The sequence below is a fragment of the Nicotiana tabacum genome, chromosome 16 (genome assembly GCF_000715075.1).
Source record: "Nicotiana tabacum cultivar K326 chromosome 16, ASM71507v2, whole genome shotgun sequence".
Lineage (NCBI taxonomy): Eukaryota > Viridiplantae > Streptophyta > Magnoliopsida > Solanales > Solanaceae > Nicotiana > Nicotiana tabacum.
The window spans coordinates 153,092,870-153,113,422 of record NC_134095.1 but is presented as its reverse complement, the minus strand read 5'-3'; the positions used below and the strand labels follow the sequence as shown (position 1 = coordinate 153,113,422).

General features: G+C 34.7%; 2 protein-coding genes across 4 annotated transcripts; both read left to right on the top strand.

Moving 5' to 3' along the window:
• The first annotated feature begins 6,651 nt into the window (after positions 1-6,651).
• Positions 6,652-15,663, top strand: LOC107794177 (pseudouridine-5'-phosphate glycosidase). Its single transcript, XM_016616640.2, has 13 exons — positions 6,652-6,810; positions 7,209-7,320; positions 8,455-8,565; positions 9,603-9,685; positions 11,094-11,153; positions 11,252-11,312; positions 12,505-12,611; positions 12,708-12,785; positions 14,209-14,254; positions 14,338-14,458; positions 14,572-14,657; positions 14,833-14,917; positions 15,223-15,663. The coding sequence occupies exons 1-13, from the start codon at positions 6,739-6,741 to the stop codon at positions 15,227-15,229; spliced, it is 1,029 nt and encodes a 342-aa protein (XP_016472126.1). The 5' UTR covers positions 6,652-6,738; the 3' UTR covers positions 15,230-15,663.
• A 1,498-nt stretch (positions 15,664-17,161) lies between these two features.
• On the top strand, positions 17,162-20,324 carry LOC107794178 (UPF0481 protein At3g47200-like). 3 transcript variants are annotated; one of them, XM_075233478.1, is made up of 3 exons: positions 17,162-17,268; positions 17,612-17,729; positions 18,875-20,324. In XM_075233478.1, exons 2-3 carry the CDS (start codon positions 17,643-17,645, stop codon positions 20,273-20,275), a joined length of 1,488 nt encoding a protein of 495 aa, XP_075089579.1. In that variant the 5' UTR covers positions 17,162-17,268; positions 17,612-17,642; the 3' UTR covers positions 20,276-20,324. The 3 variants fall into 3 exon arrangements, with proteins under 3 accessions (XP_075089579.1, XP_016472131.2, XP_016472130.2); XM_016616645.2 differs by lacking the exon at positions 17,162-17,268 and having other exon boundaries at positions 18,875-18,942; positions 19,044-20,324; XM_016616644.2 differs by lacking the exon at positions 17,162-17,268 and having other exon boundaries at positions 18,875-18,942; positions 19,035-20,324.
• Positions 20,325-20,553: the final 229 nt, after the last annotated feature.

The window sequence follows — 20,553 nt, the reverse complement described above, 5'->3', positions numbered from 1 at the left end:
CCATACATACCAAGAACATCAAAATCGGACCTCAAATGGCCCCTCAAATCCTCAATTTACACTCTCCAATTTCAAGCCCTAATTCCCAATTTTTACGCTTTAAATCCCACTAATTTCATGTCTAAGTAGTTAAAAATCACCATAGAATCGAGTATTGAGTTAAATATCTTACCTCCAAGTGTTTCGAATCCATCTTCAATCTCTCTCAAAAAGCTTCAAAATCGCTCAACAATTGAGAAAATGAGTTAAAAATCGCGAAGATGAGTTTTTATACATTCTGCCTAGGTCTAATTTCCTTCTTCGCGAACACGGTCAAAGCCTTGTGTTCGCGAAGCACAAAATTTCACTGCTCAAAAATCCTCTTTCGTGAACGCAAAGCTTCAGCTGCCCAAGCCTTCGCGAACGCGATACCTCCTACGCGAACGCGAAGAACAAACTTCTGGGGTCCTAGCCGCTCCACTTTCCTCTTCACCAATGCGTCCAGATCTTCGTGTTCGCGGTCCTCTCACTGGCCATACCTTCGCGAATGTGAGCCCCCCTTCGCGAATGCGAAGAACAATTTTTCTACAACAAAATACCAGAAATCTGCTATCTCCTCAAGTCCAAAAATGACCCGTTAACCACCCGGAACTCACCCGAGGCCCTCGGGACCTCAACCAAACATGCCAACATATTCCATAATATCATTCAAAATTATTACAACCTTCAAAACACTCAAAACAACGTCAAAACATCAAATCACCCTCGAATTCAAGCCTAAGGATTCCAAAACTTTCAAATTCCACATTCGATCGAAAAGTCTATCAAACCTCATCCGAATGACCTGAAATTTTGCATATACGTCACAAATGATACAACGGACCTACTCCAATTTTCGAAATTCCATTCTGACCCCGATATCAAAATTTCCACTGCCGAACAAAAAATACCAAATTTTCAATTTCGCCAATTCAAGCCTAAATCTACCACGGACCTCCAAAATACATTCTGATCACGCTCCTAAGTTCCAAATTACCTAACAAAGCTATCCGAACCATCAAAAATTACATCCGAGACCTTCTACCCATAAGTTAACATCCAGTTAACTTTTCCAACTTAAGCTTGCTCAAAAGAGACTAAGTGTCTCATTCCTCTACAAAACCACTCCGAACCTGAATCAACCATCTCAATACCACATAATACAGCTGAACAAGATATAAAGAAGCAAAAATGGGAGAAATGGAGTGGTAATTCATGAAACAACCGGCCAGATCGTTAAAATAAGTTTGAAGCCAGAGCCATTGCAGCATTCATGATGGGATTTTTAGAAGTAACAAAAGGATATATTTTGTTTGACCTAACTAATCATCTCTTCTTTGTGAACAAGGATGTAAGCTTTAGGGAAACTATATTTCCTTTTAGCATCAGAAGGATAATTAGTGTCCTTTATTTTCTCAAGATGGCTTAGATTCTTCTCATCTTCCTGATTTGGCATCTTATGATGCTGACATAGAAGACATTCCTTAACACACACTGATGTAGCAGTTCCACCAGATGCAACAAGTGATCCCACACAAGCTATTGCTATTGAACCTATATGAGTTTGATCCACAACATGATGTGAGTCCAAATAGTTCAATTCCCTCAATCCCTGCTGACTGAGAACCTTTGAGAAGATCAAATAGGGACAAAAAGACTCCTAGTTGGATGAGTGACTATGTGACAGCTAATGTCAACTGTGATCATGCATTGCCTTATCCTATGCACCATTCAATCAGTTATGCTAATGTGAAGCCTTATTACCAATAGTTCCTAGCTGCTTTCACCTCTATTATGGAACCTAAAAATTTTCAGGAGGCTTGCAAGGATCCACTTTGGGTAGAAGCAATGAAAGCAGAAATTCAGGCCTTAGAAGATAACAGAACATGGAGGCTGGTTACTCTACCACCAGGGAAGATGCCCATTGGATGTAAATGTGTGTTCAAAATCAAGTACAAGGTAGATGGCTCAGTAGATAGACATAAGGCAAGATTTGTTGCTAAATGATACAATCAACAAGAGAGTATTGATCACAATGAAACATTCTCTTCGATTGTGAAGATTGTGACTATGAGATCTGTGCTTTCAATTGCTGCAACAGAAGGATGACATGTACATCAGATGGATGTATACAATGCATATTTTCAAAATGATCTACCAAATGAGGTTTACATGCAATTGCTAGAGGGTTTTGCAAGCCAGGGGAAGAATACAGTTTGTAGGCTTGTCAAATAACTGTATGGATTAAAACTAGCAAGTCAACAATGGAATGTAAAATTAACAAAAGCCTTACAAGCACAAAGATTTACGCAAATCAATCTAGATTACTCTTTATTCATACAAAAGCAGAGAAGCAATATTGTGATTATTCTAGTTAGGGGTGTACATAGGTCGGGTTGGTTCGGATTTTACAATTATCAAACCAAACCAATTGTGTCGGGTTATTAAATCTAAAGATCAAACCAAACCAATAAAACTCGAGTTTTTCATCTCGATTTTTTCGAGTTTTTTCGGGTTTTCGGGTTATTCGGGTTTTTTCCGGTAAAATCTTCATAGAACAAAATATATAACGTATGCTCAAAATATTTCTTTAATCCTAGTAAGACACAACTATATAAAGTATTTTCCAAGAAAATAATACAAAATATGAGACGTGTCATATCATTATCTTAAAATATTCAACAATAAAGATAATAAAATTATGTAATATAAATATTGCTCATTAAAAAGTCATAATAAAAATAAACATAATCTAAAAGTACTAAGTCATGCTAAAATAAATAGACTAATAAGGAAGTATTAATTACATGACTAAACGCTAAAGAAAAATAAAAATAGGTTATGTACTTTTATCTAAACTATTGTAAAATAAAAAAATAGATATTCAATACATTCTCGTTCGTAATATAGAATTGAGTGTTTTTTATTAGCATTAGTATTGATCTGATTTTGGTTTGTGCTTTTGTTAGCATTATTTAATTTACTAATATTGATGGCTATAAAACTTATTGGAGCATTCAAAAGTTCTAAGTCCAACCTTGAAATAATACCTTAAAAGTTAAAATTATGAAATTTTTTAAGAAATATTTATAAATTACATCACAATAAGTATATTTATATATTAAATATATCTAAAATTTCTATATATATAATGTCGGGTTGGTTTGGTTTCGGTTTGACTTTCTTTAACTAAAACCAAACCAAACCAATTATGGTCGGGTTTTTTTCCAACACCAAACCAAATCAAACCAAACCATAGTCAGGTTTTTTTTCTCGGTTTGACTCGAATTATTGGATTGATGCGGTTTGTCGGTTTTCTTTGTACACCCCTAATTCTAGTATATGTTGACGACATGTAGATCACTGGAAACAACCTCAAGATCATAGAAGCAACTAAGAAGAACCCACATGCAGCTTTCAAAATAAAAGATCTTGGAGAGTTAAGGTACTTTCTGGGAATTGAGTTTGGTAGGTCGGGGAGAGGAATCTTAATAAATCAACAAAAGTATGCATTGGAACTCATTGGAGATTTAGGACTAAGTGTATCCAAGCCTACAACCCACTAGAATACAATAAAAAACTCACTGATAATAGGTTGGATGAAGTTACAGGAGCTGAAGGTGATGACCTCTTAGAAGACAAGGGAAAATATCAGGGACTCATTGGTAAATTGCAATATCTGACTCTGACTAGATTAGATCTAGCATTTGCAGTCCAAACATTGAGCCAGTTCATGCAACAACCTGAAAGAAGTCATTGGGAAGCTGCACTAAGGGTAGTGAGGTACATAAAAAAAGATACGCATTTTGATGAGTAGCGAGAAAAGCAATGTGCTAACAACCTATTGTGATGCAGACTGGACATCATGTCCCAACACAAGGAAGTCAGTGACTGGATTTCTCATTAAGCATGGAAATTTACTCATATCATGGAAGTCAAAGAAGCAAAACACAATCTCTAGAAGTTCAGCTGAAGCAAAGTATAGAAGCATAACCTGGACAGTTGCTGAACTAGTTTGGTTGGTAGGATTATTCAAGGAACTTGGAACAGAGGTGAAACTGCCAATCAACCTATTCTATGATAGCAAGACAACACTACAAATTGCAGCTAATCCAGTATATCATGAAAGAACTAAGCATATAGAAATAGATTGTCACTTTATAAGGGAGAAGATTCAACAAGGATTGATCAAAACACAACATGTGAATTCTAAGGAGCAGCAGGCATGCATTATAACCAAAGCACTTCTGAGATCACAGCATGAGTACCTATTTTTCAAGCTAGGAGTACTCAATATTTTCACACCTACCAGCTTGAGGGAGAGTGTTGAAAATGGGATTACTTGAAGTTAAATGAGCTAGAGTTGAGTCTTAACTAGAGTTAGTATAGATTAGTCATTAGTTAATTATGGTTGGGTTAATTAGTCGGTTAGAAGCAGTTATATTGTATATATATATTGTAGCTACCTTATTTAATAATAGAATGTGAGCTCATTATTTTCATTTCATCATTTCTGTAACTCCACTGTCTTCACCAATTTTCTCTCGTAAAGCTTCATTAGAATAAAACTAGGGCTTAATCCATGGAAACTAATAAGTATGTTCTAGAGAGTTGAGATGAGAACAAAAACAATACGACATGTAAGATACATATCCATGGGCAGCACATACAAATTATGAATTATGGACGAAAGAGAAGAAGATTTGTATATGTCAGTGTAACAAAGCCTAATATTAAGTTTGCCATAATGCGACGAATTCAACATTGATTAGAACTCACACTTCTATGCAGAGAAAATAAACTATAGTATAAGGCAGTTCGGTGCACTAAGTTCTTGTTATGCACGGAGTCAGGAGAAGAGTCGGACTACAAGGGTCTATTGTACGCAGTCTTACCCTGCATTTCTGCAAGAAACTGTTTTCACGGCTCGAACCCGTAACCAGGAGGTCACGGATTTCATCTAAAAATATTGCTTTTTCTTAATTTATGTGGTATTATACTGGAAATATAACATAAAATAAAATTTATATATTTAAAAATTAAAAAATACTTATGAATCACAATAAAAAATTTTGGTTTGATACTCGAAATTCAAATAAGGGGGAGAGAGTAGTATAAAAATATCGGTGAATAGAAAGTATGATAAATAGTATCCAAAAGTAGGATATATAGTACTATTCAAATTGTACAAATTAGGACGGAGAGTAGTATAAAAATGTCGGAAAGTAGAAAGTAGGATATATAGTACCTAAATTGTCTTTTGTATCGTCAAATAATCTGAGTTAGTCCCGTTAGTGATGGATGAAACCACATATATTTTTTAATTGAAAGCAAAATGTGACTAAACTAAATATTATAAGGATCAAAGTTGGAATAACACAATAACTCAACCAGAAATATTATTTTCCCCTTTTTTTTCTTCGTATTATAGCTTTCTAATTGAACTTACGGGCATGGCAATGATACTATAGTCTATGAGCCAAATCATTTGGATGAAACCTTCTCCTTAAGTCAAGTCAGCTCGAATATTTGAAGTAATATTTGAAGATTTTCAGTCGTTTGACCATGAATAAGATTTTTGGGAGATTATGTATTTTCAAAAATTAAGTAAAATTGTCATATTACACTACGTTTAGGGAAATGTATTTGGAGAACACTTGTATTAGTCTTTTTAGATCCATAATTGAATTGTTTAATTTGAATTGGTTTTTGAAAAGTAGTTCAATTTAAAAAAAAAATTGTGCTTCAACATGAATTTCTTATTGAAAAACTAGTTTGTGAAAATAGAAGATATATAAGTGAAAGTTCTTTTCACATAAAATAAACATTCAAACTAATATTATTCTGTTTGAAATACCAATGTTGATATTTTATAGTGAAAAAATGATGTTGTATAACCGCTTTCAAAATAACAGCCTTTGTATGTATGTAATATACAAATTTTATACACTTTTGCAGCTATCAAATTTAAAAATAGTTTTGACAACGGGCTAAAAGTGATCTTTGCCCTTTTATAATTAAAAGCACTTATGAACAAAAATTAGTACTATACGTAAATACTAAAATTCAGTACTTACAAATAATAAAATAGTATTTTATGTCCAAACACGTATTTATGTTTGTTTATCAAGCTGGCATGTTACTTCAACTTCAAAAGTAAAATATGATATCTGAACTTTAAAAAGTAGATTTTAGAAGTTTTTAAAGTTTTTTAGTCACAAAATTTCAGATGTGTTTTCATATTTAAATACTTTCAAATTAAACTTAATTTTAAATATTATATTTTCCTAAATATTAACTAATTCATGTCCAAACGCTATTGTCGATCAATGACCGAGTAAAATATAAGCATATGAAAGGGTGAGTAGTTTAAAGATACTGATTTGACTTGTTTATTCTCTTTTGTTAATATATAATTTTTTCCTCAAGATATATTGATATTGTGTTTTTTAAACTAACAATTAAAATTTATTAAATATAAGACGAAAATGAAAAAGCTCACATTTGGAAAAATTATTGGACAAAACTGCTAAGGAATCATTTATCATTTTCTACCGAACTTTACCCAACTAAAGTTGGTTCAGTAATTGTGATACATAAGTCGCATATAAGCCGGATCCGTAAAATAAGATTTACAAGTCGCATTCTGACAATGCGATCAGCGGCCCCCTACTTTCCCTTTTACACCTGTGAATTTTACTTTGAAATCAAAACTGATTCATGGCTTCTTCCGCTAATTCTAGGCTCGAAATCCTCACTCGACACTTAACTTCGGCAGCTTTTGCCTCTAAGGTACCACTAAAAATCACACTCTCTTACTACTGATTACGTTTTTTTTTTTGCAATTCAAAAACAGGGTCGTGATTTTGATATGGTAATCAAAGTACAAATGCCTTAATTTCTGAGATTTTTTTTCCAGTTTCAGTTATGGAAAGCTATTTTTCCGAACAATTAACTTCAATTTATGGTTATATCTTAAGCAAAATGGACACTTCATAAGTTTCTGCCTCTAAGGTAGCTCCAAAAATCACTCTTTCTTACGAACAATTATTCTTTTTGCAATTCAAAAGCAGGTTCCGAGGTTGTTAAATACTAATCAGATTACCAATGTTTAATTTCTATTGTTCAATTTTAGTTAGTGGAAAAATGCTAATTTTTCCTGATGATGAATTCTTTCTCACGCTTTATAGGCTGGCTCTGATGGTGAAAATTTGGAGTGGATTAAGATATCACCTGAGGTATCAGAAGCACTAAAAACTGGCAGCCCAATTGTTGCACTTGAATCCACCATAATATCTCATGGTACGTGAAAATTTTGACCTCATTGCTCAATTAAATCGTCTGCTTATATTGTCTACATGTTATTAGTAGTACTACTGAAGGGAATTATGTTGTAGTAATTAGTACTAGTGGTGAGAGTGTAGCTTGTGATGTGTGGGTTAGGGGCACGTCACGAGTTCGAACCCTGCTGCAGGCAATAACCTTGTATTTAAGTGAAGAAGATTTTGACCTTCTTGCTCAATTATTATCGTTTGCGTATACTGTCTGTTTTCTGTTATTATTACAATTGAAGGGAAATTATGTACTTCCAGTAATTAATACTAGTGGTAAGAGCACAACTTGTGATGTGTGGGTTAGGCGCACGTCGTGGGTTCGAACCCTGACGCAGGCAAAAGCGTTGTATTTAAGTAGAGGGGCAAACCCATTTTCCACCGAGTTTCGAACTGTGTGCCACTGGTCATCGGAAATTTCTCTCTTCTAAAAAAAAGAAAAAATTTATGTATTAGTTATTATTACAATGTAAAGCTTGTGTTAGTGAATATAATATTGTACTTCGCTAGGGAGTAGAAAAAAAATATGTAATGGAAATATAGATGAGAAATAATGTTGTTAAACTAATTTTAGAAATAAAATTTACTTGATCTCCATGCGGGGCGGACGCAGGATGAAAAGCCGGTGGATTCAGAATTTTAACTGGCTTGAGGAGAAAATGTCTTTGCACCCACTGCTCCCTTGAAGCACTCTTTTATTAAAATACCAACTTTAATGGACACTCACACACACACACACATTACAAAAGGTCATAGCTAAAAGCTGTAGTTCAGATGAATCCACCGTTTATGCACTAGGTCCGCCCCTGATATTGATTCTTCCTCCCTGTACCCTGCTCTCCCAAATAAAATAGAAAAATAAAAGATGTAGAGTTCCATGTTAAATTTATATAGTGACAACAAAGTGTTACCTGAATGATCAATGTCTTACATCATCAGCTGTGGCCTTACTGCGCGTCGAACATGCTGACAGATTGAGATTAAGACTTATAACCGTGCGACAATGCATTTCAGTAGTTGGCCTTACTTAACCTTACATGTATTACTTTCTCATTTATGTTTTATGTATAGTAGCTCCAACTATGGATTTTCTTGCTGTTTCCAGGAATGCCTTATCCTCAGAATTTTGAGACAGCTAAGGAGTTGGAGGTCATTGTGAGGAAGAATGGAGCTGTACCTGCAACTATCGCTATTCTGGATGGTGTACCATGCATAGGTGTCCACTTGAGGCTTTTTTTCTCTCTTTTTTTCTTTATCATTCTTTCTTCTTTTCTCGTTTCTTGGTTGGAGGTACATTTGCACGATTTTGGGGTTGATTGCTAGGATTCTTAAGTTCATCCCGTTTCTCCTAAACTTAAAGTGTCCACAGACCTCATGGGCACTCTGCTTGTGCTCGAGGAATAGTAATTGCAATAAACACCAACCTCTTTGTTCTTAGCTTCTTAATATGCATTTTAACTATCAATAGAGACCAAGTTGTCTATGTTTTATCTGTTTATCTATTTACTCTATACTCATGCTAACTTTTGATATTTGGTAGCTCAATCAAATTGGTGAATGCTTTACAACATTTTTTCCTTATGAAAGAAATTGATTTTTTACAAGGGACTAGAGTTTCTTGAAAATATACTCTGCTACATTAATGTACATTGACTTCTATGCTCAATCATATTCCAGCACTAGCATATGGCTGACGCATATTCCATGAGCATCTGACCGTTGTCCGAAACTCTTGATCATTCCAATTTACTCGGACGGTTTCTGTGAGTGTTCAATTTGAAGATTAGCAATTTGAAATGGAGTGGAATACTTTTGGAATGGAATGTGAAAGATGAACAATTTGGCATAGAAGTAACCTTTCTGAGAACATCTATTCTTCACTGCAGTAAACCATTTCCATCTTTTACTTAATTAATTCCAAAACTTTATGTTCTACAGCAGTTTTGAATCTTTCATAACTTATTTGTTAAACTTGCACTTTTTGAGGAAATGAGAAATATGAGAACACGAGATCTCCACAATATCGACATCATTACTAACTAATAGCCATTGGGACAGGTAATCATCTGCTTGTCAAATTAAATCTGATACTCTTGGCTCAAATTCTGTGGAACTTCTGAAATAAAAAAACTTGAAATACTTGCATGACCTTACGTTCTGAGTTGTCTTACTCTTGTGCTAACTTTCTTTTAACTGGGAAATTCATTGTAGCATGTAAAATGTCTTAACCATGAATTATATTCTTTATGGTAGGCTTGACTACAGAAGAACTAGAGATTTTAGCACGCCTTGGTAGCAAAGCTCGGAAAACTGCTAGTAGAGACATTGCAGTTGTTGTAAGTCAATTCCAAACTACGTGACTTAGTCTGGGAAATTATATATTGTTTGCCTTTATCATTTTTGCTACAGTAAAATATTTGTTTTGACTGCTGAAACTTAATTTTCACTAGCTTTTGTGTGTTTGTGTCGAGATGTGACATGTAAAAGCTTCATGAACCTAGAGAAAATAGCATGCCACGGATAGCTTGTTTTGTAATGTATGCGGCAGAACTATGTGTCTTATGATGACTGCATAAGTATACAAATGTACTTCATCACAGCTTGCACTATCTTATGTTTATTTGTTTTACACTCCCTTGTTACAGTTCCAAATATTTCTAGGAAGACAGTTTTTATATTATAACAAAAAGTGGTTATTTCTTGCTTAATCCTCCCTTTACCACAGTTTTAAGTATTTTGAGGGAAGTGTGACTTTTAAATTAAAAGAAGGTTTACTTATTCTTTGTTCTTTTCAGAAACCATACGAAAAAGATGACGAAAAAGCTCTTGGCACAAACAGCTTGAGCCGTCTCACTTGTTAGGTAGTGCAAATCATGTATTGTCAATGTCAGCCTTCACATTGAAAGAGAACTGATCATTCACTTATTTGGTTTATTCCTGAAGGCATCAATTCCAGAAGCCTGGATTTTGTTCGCGATTCAGTAGAATCTTTTTCTCTTATTAGACATGCTCTCCTAACCATGTACCACTAACCTCCACCTATGATAAGATTGCTTCAATTCCTGTGAAGTACTTCTCTTCAAGATTACACTTATAAATTCCCCCCCCCCCCTCATACTAACCTTTCCTGGTAATATAAATCCACTCATATCACTATGACAATTTTGCGTAACCCCCTACGAAAGACTTACTTCTCTTGTCATATAGGCCTACAAGAAATTTATCAGTAGCTAATCACAGCAGTCGACATGATTATCATCACAATTATGAACAAACCACCTTAATGAATCTCATAAATTCCATCCTTGATGGGATTATAATATTCTTATTTCAGTGTAAAGAGTGAAAGAATAATATTCTTGGTCTTTTAATTGGAGCGGAATTTTGATGGGTGCTGTTGCTAAAAATTATAATAAGGAGGGTGGAAAGAACCAAGAACACATGATGATACCACACACTTTTTTGATGTTGCACTATTGAAGTGTATTATTAAGCACTCAAAGGTGTGCAATCTTCTGGACATTGTTATATTTGGTTCTACCTTTCGTCTCTGACCGGCATCTGTTTTCCATGTGTTTAAGCCATAGAAGGCTAGATATATGCATCATCTCTAAGTGTTCCCTTGCAAAAAGTGCGAAGCATATGTTTGGATATCTGCCAGGATCCTACCAAATATTCTTGGGAAGCCGCCACAAAGCTATCAAATTAAGTTTTTCTAAGTTACTTTCTTGTATTTTTTTCTAGATGGCAGGCAGGGAGAATGGAGCAACTACTGTCTCTGCAACAATGTATCTTGCTTCAGTGGTGATGATTGCCTTCATATGGATTTCTCTAGTATTTTGCTTTTTTTCTTTTCCTGATTCATCCTGATCTTTTGTAAAGAGTTTCTTCGTATCTTGTAGGTTGGTATTCCAATATTTGTCACTGGTGGTATTGGAGGAGTTCACAGACATGGAGAGAACAGTGAGTAAATCAATGCTTATATATGGGCTTTGGTGCTTCGTCTATGTGGTGATGCTAGAATTATGCATTTTGCTTGGTAGCATCTGATTTTTTAATTAGAATGGTAGCTTGCCAAATTGCGTTGATCATTTGTTGAGAGTTGGCAAACAAATATTTGTTTGATAAATAAAAATCAAGAATGGAAAACAAGATGCATGTCAAGGACATTTTAGTGTATAGACTGGTAAATGATCAGTAGTATCATCAGTATGACAATATGAATAAAGCATGAATTGCACTAAGCGTGGGTTTTCAACTCCAACCTGTAACCAGGAGCAATTAGAGCTTCTTCAGATGATTATCTTACCGATTAGTTCCAAATATTGGCTCAATAATGATTTTCAACTTTTGTAAATGGATCTCGATCTATGGACCTTGTTAATATGAGGTGCTTAGAATGTCTCCATCACTATGAACTGTTTGCTACCTAAATGGTCTTTGGCAATCCTTACCTTATAAGTTAACGTTTGAGATTGAGTTAAGATCAAAGTCCATTTTCTTAACATGATATCAGAGTAAGTGCCATCCCTATTCTTGCTTTACTTGTTTCCCGCGCTCCAAATGTCTTAACCTGGGCTTGCGGAGGAGGGGTGTAAGAGTTTCTTACATAGGTTGAGGGAATGAACTATTATCTCGTTACATGGTTTGGACAATTCTCATACGCTAGCCTTTAAGTGGTTGAGTTAGAGCCAACGTCCATTTTCTTAATATTATTCATCTCACGTGGCTTTATTTCTCACATGGTATCAATGACAAACCCATCCCTATTCTTGGTTTATCCAATATTGGCCCTCATATTATGCTATCCACGCTCTAGATGTCCAGATTTGTGCGTGTAGAGAGTTAGAGTGTCTCCCTATGGACTGTTGTCTCCTTGTATTGTCTTGGTCTCTCAGCTCATGAGTTAGTTTTTGAGGTTGAGTTAGACCTAACGTCCATTTTCTTAACAAGGTGTATTAGGCTGCTTCTAATAAACCCGTTCTCTACATGGTTGTCATTTAGAGCATCTCTTCAAGCCTTTTTGGTTTAAGGTAGCAAACCTTTTTGTAATGAAATAAGCAACTCCCTTAGCTTTCAACTTTTCTTCTCTTGTTTGCATTTATTTATTTATTTATTATGTTTGAGTAGTTCTTATGCATTTATTCTTTTACAGCATTGGATATTTCGTCTGATCTCACCGAGCTTGGAATTACTCCTGTGGCTGTGATCTCTGCTGGTGTAAAATCGATACTAGATATTCCCCGAACACTTGAATATTTGGTTTGTACCAACATTCTTATTTTACTTCAGAGCTCTTACATATTATAACGGATGACTTGGAAAATCAACCCTTTCTTTTCCTATCTTGACCTGCAGGAAACTCAAAGAGTTACTGTTGCAGCTTATCAAACCGATGAGTTCCCTGCTTTCTTCACACAAACCAGTGGCTGCAAGGTTCACATTTTGTCATCAACCCTATGATTAACTCCTATGTTTCGATCATATAGGTCCCTTTCTAACTGCTCTACTCAATGATTAGAAAAGATTTTTTTACATTAGTACAGCATTTGCTCCACAAGATGTAAAAGAGGACATGCATGCACTAAGATCCAACTGTAAGAGAGGAGCTTCAAAAAAATTGTTTGATGATACTCTGTTGAAACCAGTTATGTTATTAGAGCAAAATGCAGTTTTACATCCCTCTTCTGGCATCAGTTCTTTAGTATTAAGTAACCCCCTTTTCAGGTTAAAGCCTTGAAACCAAATTCCCTATACCACATAAGGTGTAAAGAATGGAGCATAGACAGCAATGTTTTGGGAAATGTCATCATGTTCTCAAACCTAGAAGTCTATATCTGCCTTTGATTTTGGAAACTAACATTTCGAAGAACGGAAATGCCAGAATATGTTATGTCCTGTCTACTACTTGACTTAGGATAAATGAGGAGAGAAGTAAACTGAGACAGCCATATAGTTTATAATGTCTCTGGAGTATGGTTTATCTCTCAATGTTTCAAGAGTTGCCTGTCAGGCTCTTGATAAGGAGATCTCTATATACTCACTTTAAAGGGGAATCATCATAAAATTAGCATGGTTTACAAATTTCATTAAACAAACAAAGTGGACTGTTAAAAGTCATGGAAACCCTCCCAATATATGAAAAGTAGACCAACTTATGCTTGTAATGGAATAATCTTAACTTATAGTTTCTTGTGTAGTATTCGCTCTTCTCATTTTAAATGTCACTCATTTCTTTTTGGTCTATCCCAAAAATAATGATACATTTCTATTTTTGGAAACTCTTTAGTTTTAAACTTCTCATTTTACCCCGAATGAGTAATGACATACTATAGCCATAGGAATGTCATGACATATTTAAGATCACAAGTTCTAAGACTACCTTTGGTAGGGTATATATATTCAGTTTATGTGTCTAAAATCTTCTTTTCCTTCTTAAGCACCATGCTCGGTGAACACCTCCGTATAAACTGAAATGGAAGGAGTAAATTGTTATACTGAACTGTGAAAGAGTGAAGTATAGAAAAAAGGGATCAAACATTGTTACATGCTGAAATGTGCTGTCCGTCAACACCAAACACTAACATGGTCAAATTGTGGGTTCTTCTCTTCCTCTTTTTTCAAAAAATTCATCCCCCCCCCCCTTGACTATTGGGAATGATGGGAGGCTCAGAAGAAACTGATTTCATATTAGTTAGCATAGGTGAATAGATCACTTCTTTTCTTTTGGAATGTTTGAATAACTTATGAGCAGTCTCATATAATTTCAGTTAACACGAGATCATATTTTTCTTAATTGTATTTATAATAAACATTACATCATGTTTTCTAATTGGTTATCTTTTGACATAAAACTTAGGCACCTGCTCGAGTAGAATCGCCAGAACATTGTGCTCGAGTTATAGGTAAGCAACCCTGAACCTATTCCAACCTTCATTCATTTACTTGTTAATTATAGCATTTTTGTATTCTCTAACTTTGACTGCAGATGCAAACATAAGACTTGAGCGGAAGAGTGGAATATTGATAGCAGTCCCCATTCCAAGGGAGCATTCTGCTTCTGGACATTTGATTGAGTCGGCAATACAGCAAGCTCTCCAAGAAGCACGGTAAGTCTGCTGAATCCTTCTTTATTTACGGAAGCACATGGTTCTTTGAACCTTAATTGCCTTTTCCACATGCTTCTGACATATTAATGGTGGGATGGAATTGCAAACCTCAGAGAGAAGAAGATAAGTGGCAATGCGGAAACTCCATTCTTGCTTGCAAGAGTGAACGAACTTACTGGTGGAGCATCTCTGGCTTCAAGTATCCTTTATCTGATGTTGCTCTATGCTATTTAGTTTGCAAATCATTCATTAAGTCTGGGTGGAGAAAGAAAAATTTCACAATAAATTATTTTAATCATCTGTTTAGTACAACCTGAATTGAATTATTTCTTTCAGTTTGTCCCATCTTTCGAGTTTCTTTAATGAAGTTTCAGACATTGCCCTCGTGAAAAATAATGCCTCTGTTGGTGCTAAAATTGCTGTTTCGCTGACCCAGCTTCAAAAGCATAGTGGTAAAAGGTTAGTGTACCTCTCTGTTATCATTTCTTCTTCTTTTCAACTGAGAATTCTCTCAGATTGCAAAGAGCAACCAAAAGGAAAAGCTAAGCTGATAAACCACGTTGTGTTTCAAGTAGGACACTTGGAAGTCAATAAGGTTACGCTATTACCATAATGCCCCCAAAGAAAATTTTATTTACCGGAATACCCTTGGTCGTCCAAGGAACCTTTCACTTATTATATAGTTAAATAATGGGTTGATTGCAACCTTTGATTTCAAATTCCAATGATATGTGCTAACAAAAGCGGGCGTTGTAACTTCACAGGTTGTAACACTTGGCTTTCGCTCATTGTTCAAGATTCCTCACTGCTGCCCCCGTGGGAGTCCGGACTGTGTCTCAATGCCAGTGTGGCTGATCATCCGAAAAGATATTTGCCCTTCTCCCTATGATTTCAGCTAAGCACTTTAAGCTCCGAGTCTGAAGGAAGCATGTCATCAGCGATATAAGCTTGTCTTTGCTCCGTTGGGAGTACTTTCCCCAATGATCCCCATGTATAGAGAAGTTAAAGACGGTCTCCTGGCTGATCAGGTGGTTGAGTGTGTGCGCGCCTATATATATATAGGCGTGTCGTGTGTGTAGAATGTTAAATGGCCTCTGAGCCTATGTCTATCCCATTTGACTAGCATTGATCAAACCATTTGAGAGATAATGCTTTAACCTTTTACCTATCTTCAAGAGAATGAACCTCAAGTTTGTTTTTCCTAATTTGAACTACCAACTAGTAAATTTCTTGTTCAGAATACCGTTTCAGATATTTCAAGAAATTCCTTTCATCTAATTATATATGAAAGTGACAATTACGTTTAAATGGCTCGAAAGCTAAAAAACAACGAATATGCGGGCAAGATTACTAGATTAGTAGTAGTATTATTTTATAGTATACAGATCGATAATTTTCTCTAATATTGATCTTTGAGGCATAAAGATACAGCACATGGCAAATAATCGACAAATGAGTCGACTCAAATCTCGTAGAGTTAAGTTGGGGTAAAATTAAAAAATAGCTAGATTTACAAGTGGTAATTGAAAAATAGTTACAGTTTCAAAAGTAATTGAAATTTAACCACTGTTCATATAAAGATAAATCTGAACAAAAACACTATTCAAAGTCCGAAAAATATTCTAGCATAATATGTTGGAGTTCGAATTTTTTATATGTGAATTCCAGTATAACATGCTGGAAGTTCATACACAGGTGTCCATTCTCTAATATATTATTCTGAAACTTTCCGTGTTCCAGTTCATACAGGTGTTCCAGTCTCCAGTATATTATGTTGGACCTTTTCGTGCTGCAGTAAAATAGTGACTATTTTTTAATGACTTTGCAAACGCTGGATATTTCTCAATTACCAATCAGAAAGTTGGCTAATCCGTGCTATTTTAACGTTAAGTTGGTTGGGGCCTGGGGTGTTCACAATTATTATTGTCAATTACTCGTTCTGTTCTATTTTCTTTGACTCTATTTTATATAATATTTTTTAAATACTTTTTTTTATAGCAACACAAATACTATGATTTATTTAAGATTATAAATTTCGAAAATTTTATAACTACACAAACAATATGGTATATTTAAATTTTTTAATTTTTTTTCTAAAACTTTGTGTTAACAAACTATAACCAAAATAAAATAAAATAAAACGGGAGAGTATTAATTTGGAGGTGCCAACTAGGTGGCGTTTACTTCAAAAGTTTGAAAAAGAAAGTCAATTTTATGAGTGCAATATAGCTGGCCAGCTGCAGGGAAAGTTCTGGTATTGAACGAGTCAAAGAAAGATAACAATTTGTGGTTCTTCACATCTTTTTCCTCGCACGTTGAACATCAACTGTAATAATTTTAACTTTTATCGATCATGATTACGGTGGAGTGATAAATGATCTCGGGCTTGAGCCTTGGGTATGGAATTGCTTTTATTAGAAAGTCTTTTAATTTATCTCGCAATGTGAAATTTTTCTATGCAGATATCAGATAACGAGTAGCAGGGATGGATATAGTATTGTATGTACATATTCAATTGAACCCATAATTTTTTATGCGGTGCGTAAATTTGTACATAAAAATTTACTAAAATTATAAAAAATAGTAGACATGAATCCATAATTCCAAAAATATTTAATGTTAACAATTTTAATGTTAAACCCATAAAATTTAAATTCTGAATCCGCCTATGCCGAGGAGAAGACTTTCGACTGTCTGCATACAATAAAAAGAAGACTTTAAAAAATCCATTGTTATTCGCACTCCTCTTATAAATCTGCTTTCTCCTTCTCGTCCTAATTCAGGACAACGCATGCAAGACGAAGAAAGAGGCAAGTACTTCTGCATTTCTCATTCTATATTTGCACAATAAATTAATTACATTCTTTGCTACCTATTTTTCCTTTCTATTCCTTATTACCTCAAGACTACAAAATTATATCTTTGAGGAAATTATTATTCGTAGCGATTTACTCTCTTAGTTTGTTTATCTTGCTATACTCTTACTTTTCTGTTTCAAAATTAGTTTTTAGTGGAATAACTACTATTACCTACATGTAAACTCAAGATAATTGGAGTCGGCTATATGACTCGTCACTATCAATTTATCACTCTATAACATATTTCTCTTGTGTTTCCATTTCTTAACTCATCTCTCTCTTGTTGAAATTACAGTTTTAAGAAAGTTATCGAATTAATTAGAAGAATGTCACATCATATTGAGATTACACAAATGGATCATCAAATTCCACTTCTTTATCAAACTTCTGTAAATGAAGCTACAGACAATGAGGTACACACACTCTCTCTCTCACACGCAAAAACAAGCTATACTTCTTTAATTCTGTTTACTAAGGTCATAAGATGTTTTACTAAGGTCATTCAGTATAATTACATAGTTTGCATTAATTAAAACGAAAAAACTTGTAATAATTCATGAGAGATGTACCTGACTCCCAAATAAATATTTGTATCAGGTCAACTTACTCTCTTAAAATTTTAAGTCAATGGTCTGACTGGCCGGGGCGGAGGGAAGAAATTCAAAAATAGCCAGATTTACAACTGGTCGTTTAAAAATAGTCCAGTTTCAAAAGTAATCGAAATTTAGCCACTTTTCATGTAAAGATAAATCTGAGCGAAAATACTGTTCAAAACCCGGAAAATACGCCAGTACATAATGCTGGAGTTCCGGCAAGTATACCGGTCCAACATAATATACTGGAGTTTGGAGCACCGGTGCTCCAGTCTCCAATATATTATACTGGAGCCAGCAAAGTATACCGGTCCAGCATAATATGCTGGAGTTCATACACAGGTGCACCAAATTCCAGTATATTATGCTGGACCGGTCTCTGACTCTATTGCAGCAAAATAATGGCTATTTTTTATTGACTTGGTAAACGCTGACTATTTTTGAATGACCAGTCCAAAAACTGGCTATACCGTACTATTTTTATGGGGCGGAGCCAATGAAGAATTTATGGTTTATTTGGACCCAGTAACTTCGACTTAGGCCCTGTATATATATATGTTAAAAATCCAGCTAAATAAGTGCAAAAAGAGAATTTGAACCCAGTAAATTAGACGCGATGTCGTAGAATTCTTAATTTGAATCCAAAAAGTTCAAATCCTGCATCCGCACATCCACTGAACAACAGTTCTTTGTCTTACTATATTTAGAATAGTGGTCAATTCTTCAAGGGTTATATTCGTAACTTAATGTAATGTTATGTCCACACGGTGATATTCTATCTTTTCAATAAAAGAAAAATCAATTTATCCTAATTTTGAAGCAAGGTGATATAAATTCTGGGGAAGAATATCATAAAAGACTTTTAAGGAAAGAAGTTATATATGTTGTGTCCTTCACTTTTATGCTATCATTTATAAGCTAAGTAATACTTAATTTTTTTTATTATTCTTTTTCATTAATTACAGATTGAAGAAGGGAGGAAAGTGGATTATTTAATCGACATAGAGGAAACAAATGGTCAAGATCAATCAAGGTTGCAAGCAATTAAATCTGCAAAGCAAATATATGATAGAAATTTTAAGGATTTCAACAATCCGTCTATTAAATCAACTACCATATTCAAAGTAAGTGCAGGGTTAAGTGAATCAAATCCAAATGCTTATAAGCCAATGTTGATCACCATTGGCCCTTACCATAAACACAATACTGAACTTCGGTCGATTGAGAAGTATAAACTGATGTACCTACAACGGTTTCTCCGAAGGAAAGAAGGGATTGATGTGGAAGGTTGTATCAGAGAAATAGAAGAACTGAAAGATGAAGCGCGTAAGTGTTATGATGATATACATGACTTTTATAGTGATAATATTGGTGAATTTTTGCTGATGTTATTGCTTGATGGTTGTTTTGTGGTTGAGTATATTCGAGAGTGTTGTGGAATAATTCCAACAGGAGAAGACATAATTATCAGTGGAGGTTGCTTAGATAATCAAGTACGTCGAGATTTGTTGTTGCTAGAAAACCAACTTCCTTTCTTTGTCCTCGCCAAACTTCATGACATGACAATGGATATTGATCAAACATCATTCATAATAATGGTGAAGTGTGCCTTTCTTCCTTCCCTACCAAAGATTACTCCTGCATCCTTTGTTGAGAATGAAGGTAATGCCAAAAATATCAAACATATACTTCAATTAGTACACATGTCTTGCCACCCTTCAGATATGAATAATCCTAGCATTGAAATCGAACATTGTGGGAAAAGCTTAATATGGATTGACATTATGCCAAATGCAACAGAGCTTTGTGAAGCTGGAGTTAGTTTTACAAAGGTTGGAACTGTTTATACTTATTTGGAGGAAGACAACTTTGAAGATTGCACAAGTTTATTTGACATTAAATTCGAGAATGGATTGATGAAAATTCCTTGTTTCGAAGTCGTTGATGATACTGAGACTATCTTGAGAAATCTCATAGCTTACGAGCAACAGTCACCTAATGAACATTCTAGATATTTCAGTGATTATGCAGTTTTCATGGATCATCTTATCGACTCAGAAAAAGATGTGAATTTGCTTCGCTTAAAAGGAGTTATTAGGAACAGGATAGGAGAGGACAAAGAAGTGGCTAACTTATTTAATAAAATTGGGAAAGGGGTCTCTATTTCATCTGATTTCTATTACAAAGAAGAATGCAGAAAAGTAGTTCAACATTGTCAAAAACCATGGAACAGAATGAAGGCAAATTTGAGGCACAATTATTTTCATAGTCCTTGGGCTGGAGTTTCAACTGTGGCAGCAATCATACTCCTCTTACTTACAGTTATACAAACAATTTTATCTTTTATAAGTGTTCTAATTAAGTAGCCTCTTTAATTAATTACATGCTATGGTTGATTAATTTTGTTAATCTTTAGCTATTGTGTTATGGCTTAATAAATTGGCTCAATCTAGAATTACAATTTTCAGCCTAACTCTTCTCACACTTGGAAGACTTGGACTTTCAGCAACTCTGTATACAATATAGGTTTGTGACAATTCTTCGAGTGAGCAATACTTTTGTAGTTAGGTACCGAGTTCAAAAATGAAATCAACTCAATTTAGAACAGAGATCTTAAGAAAAAGAGAGATGAATAACTTTTTGA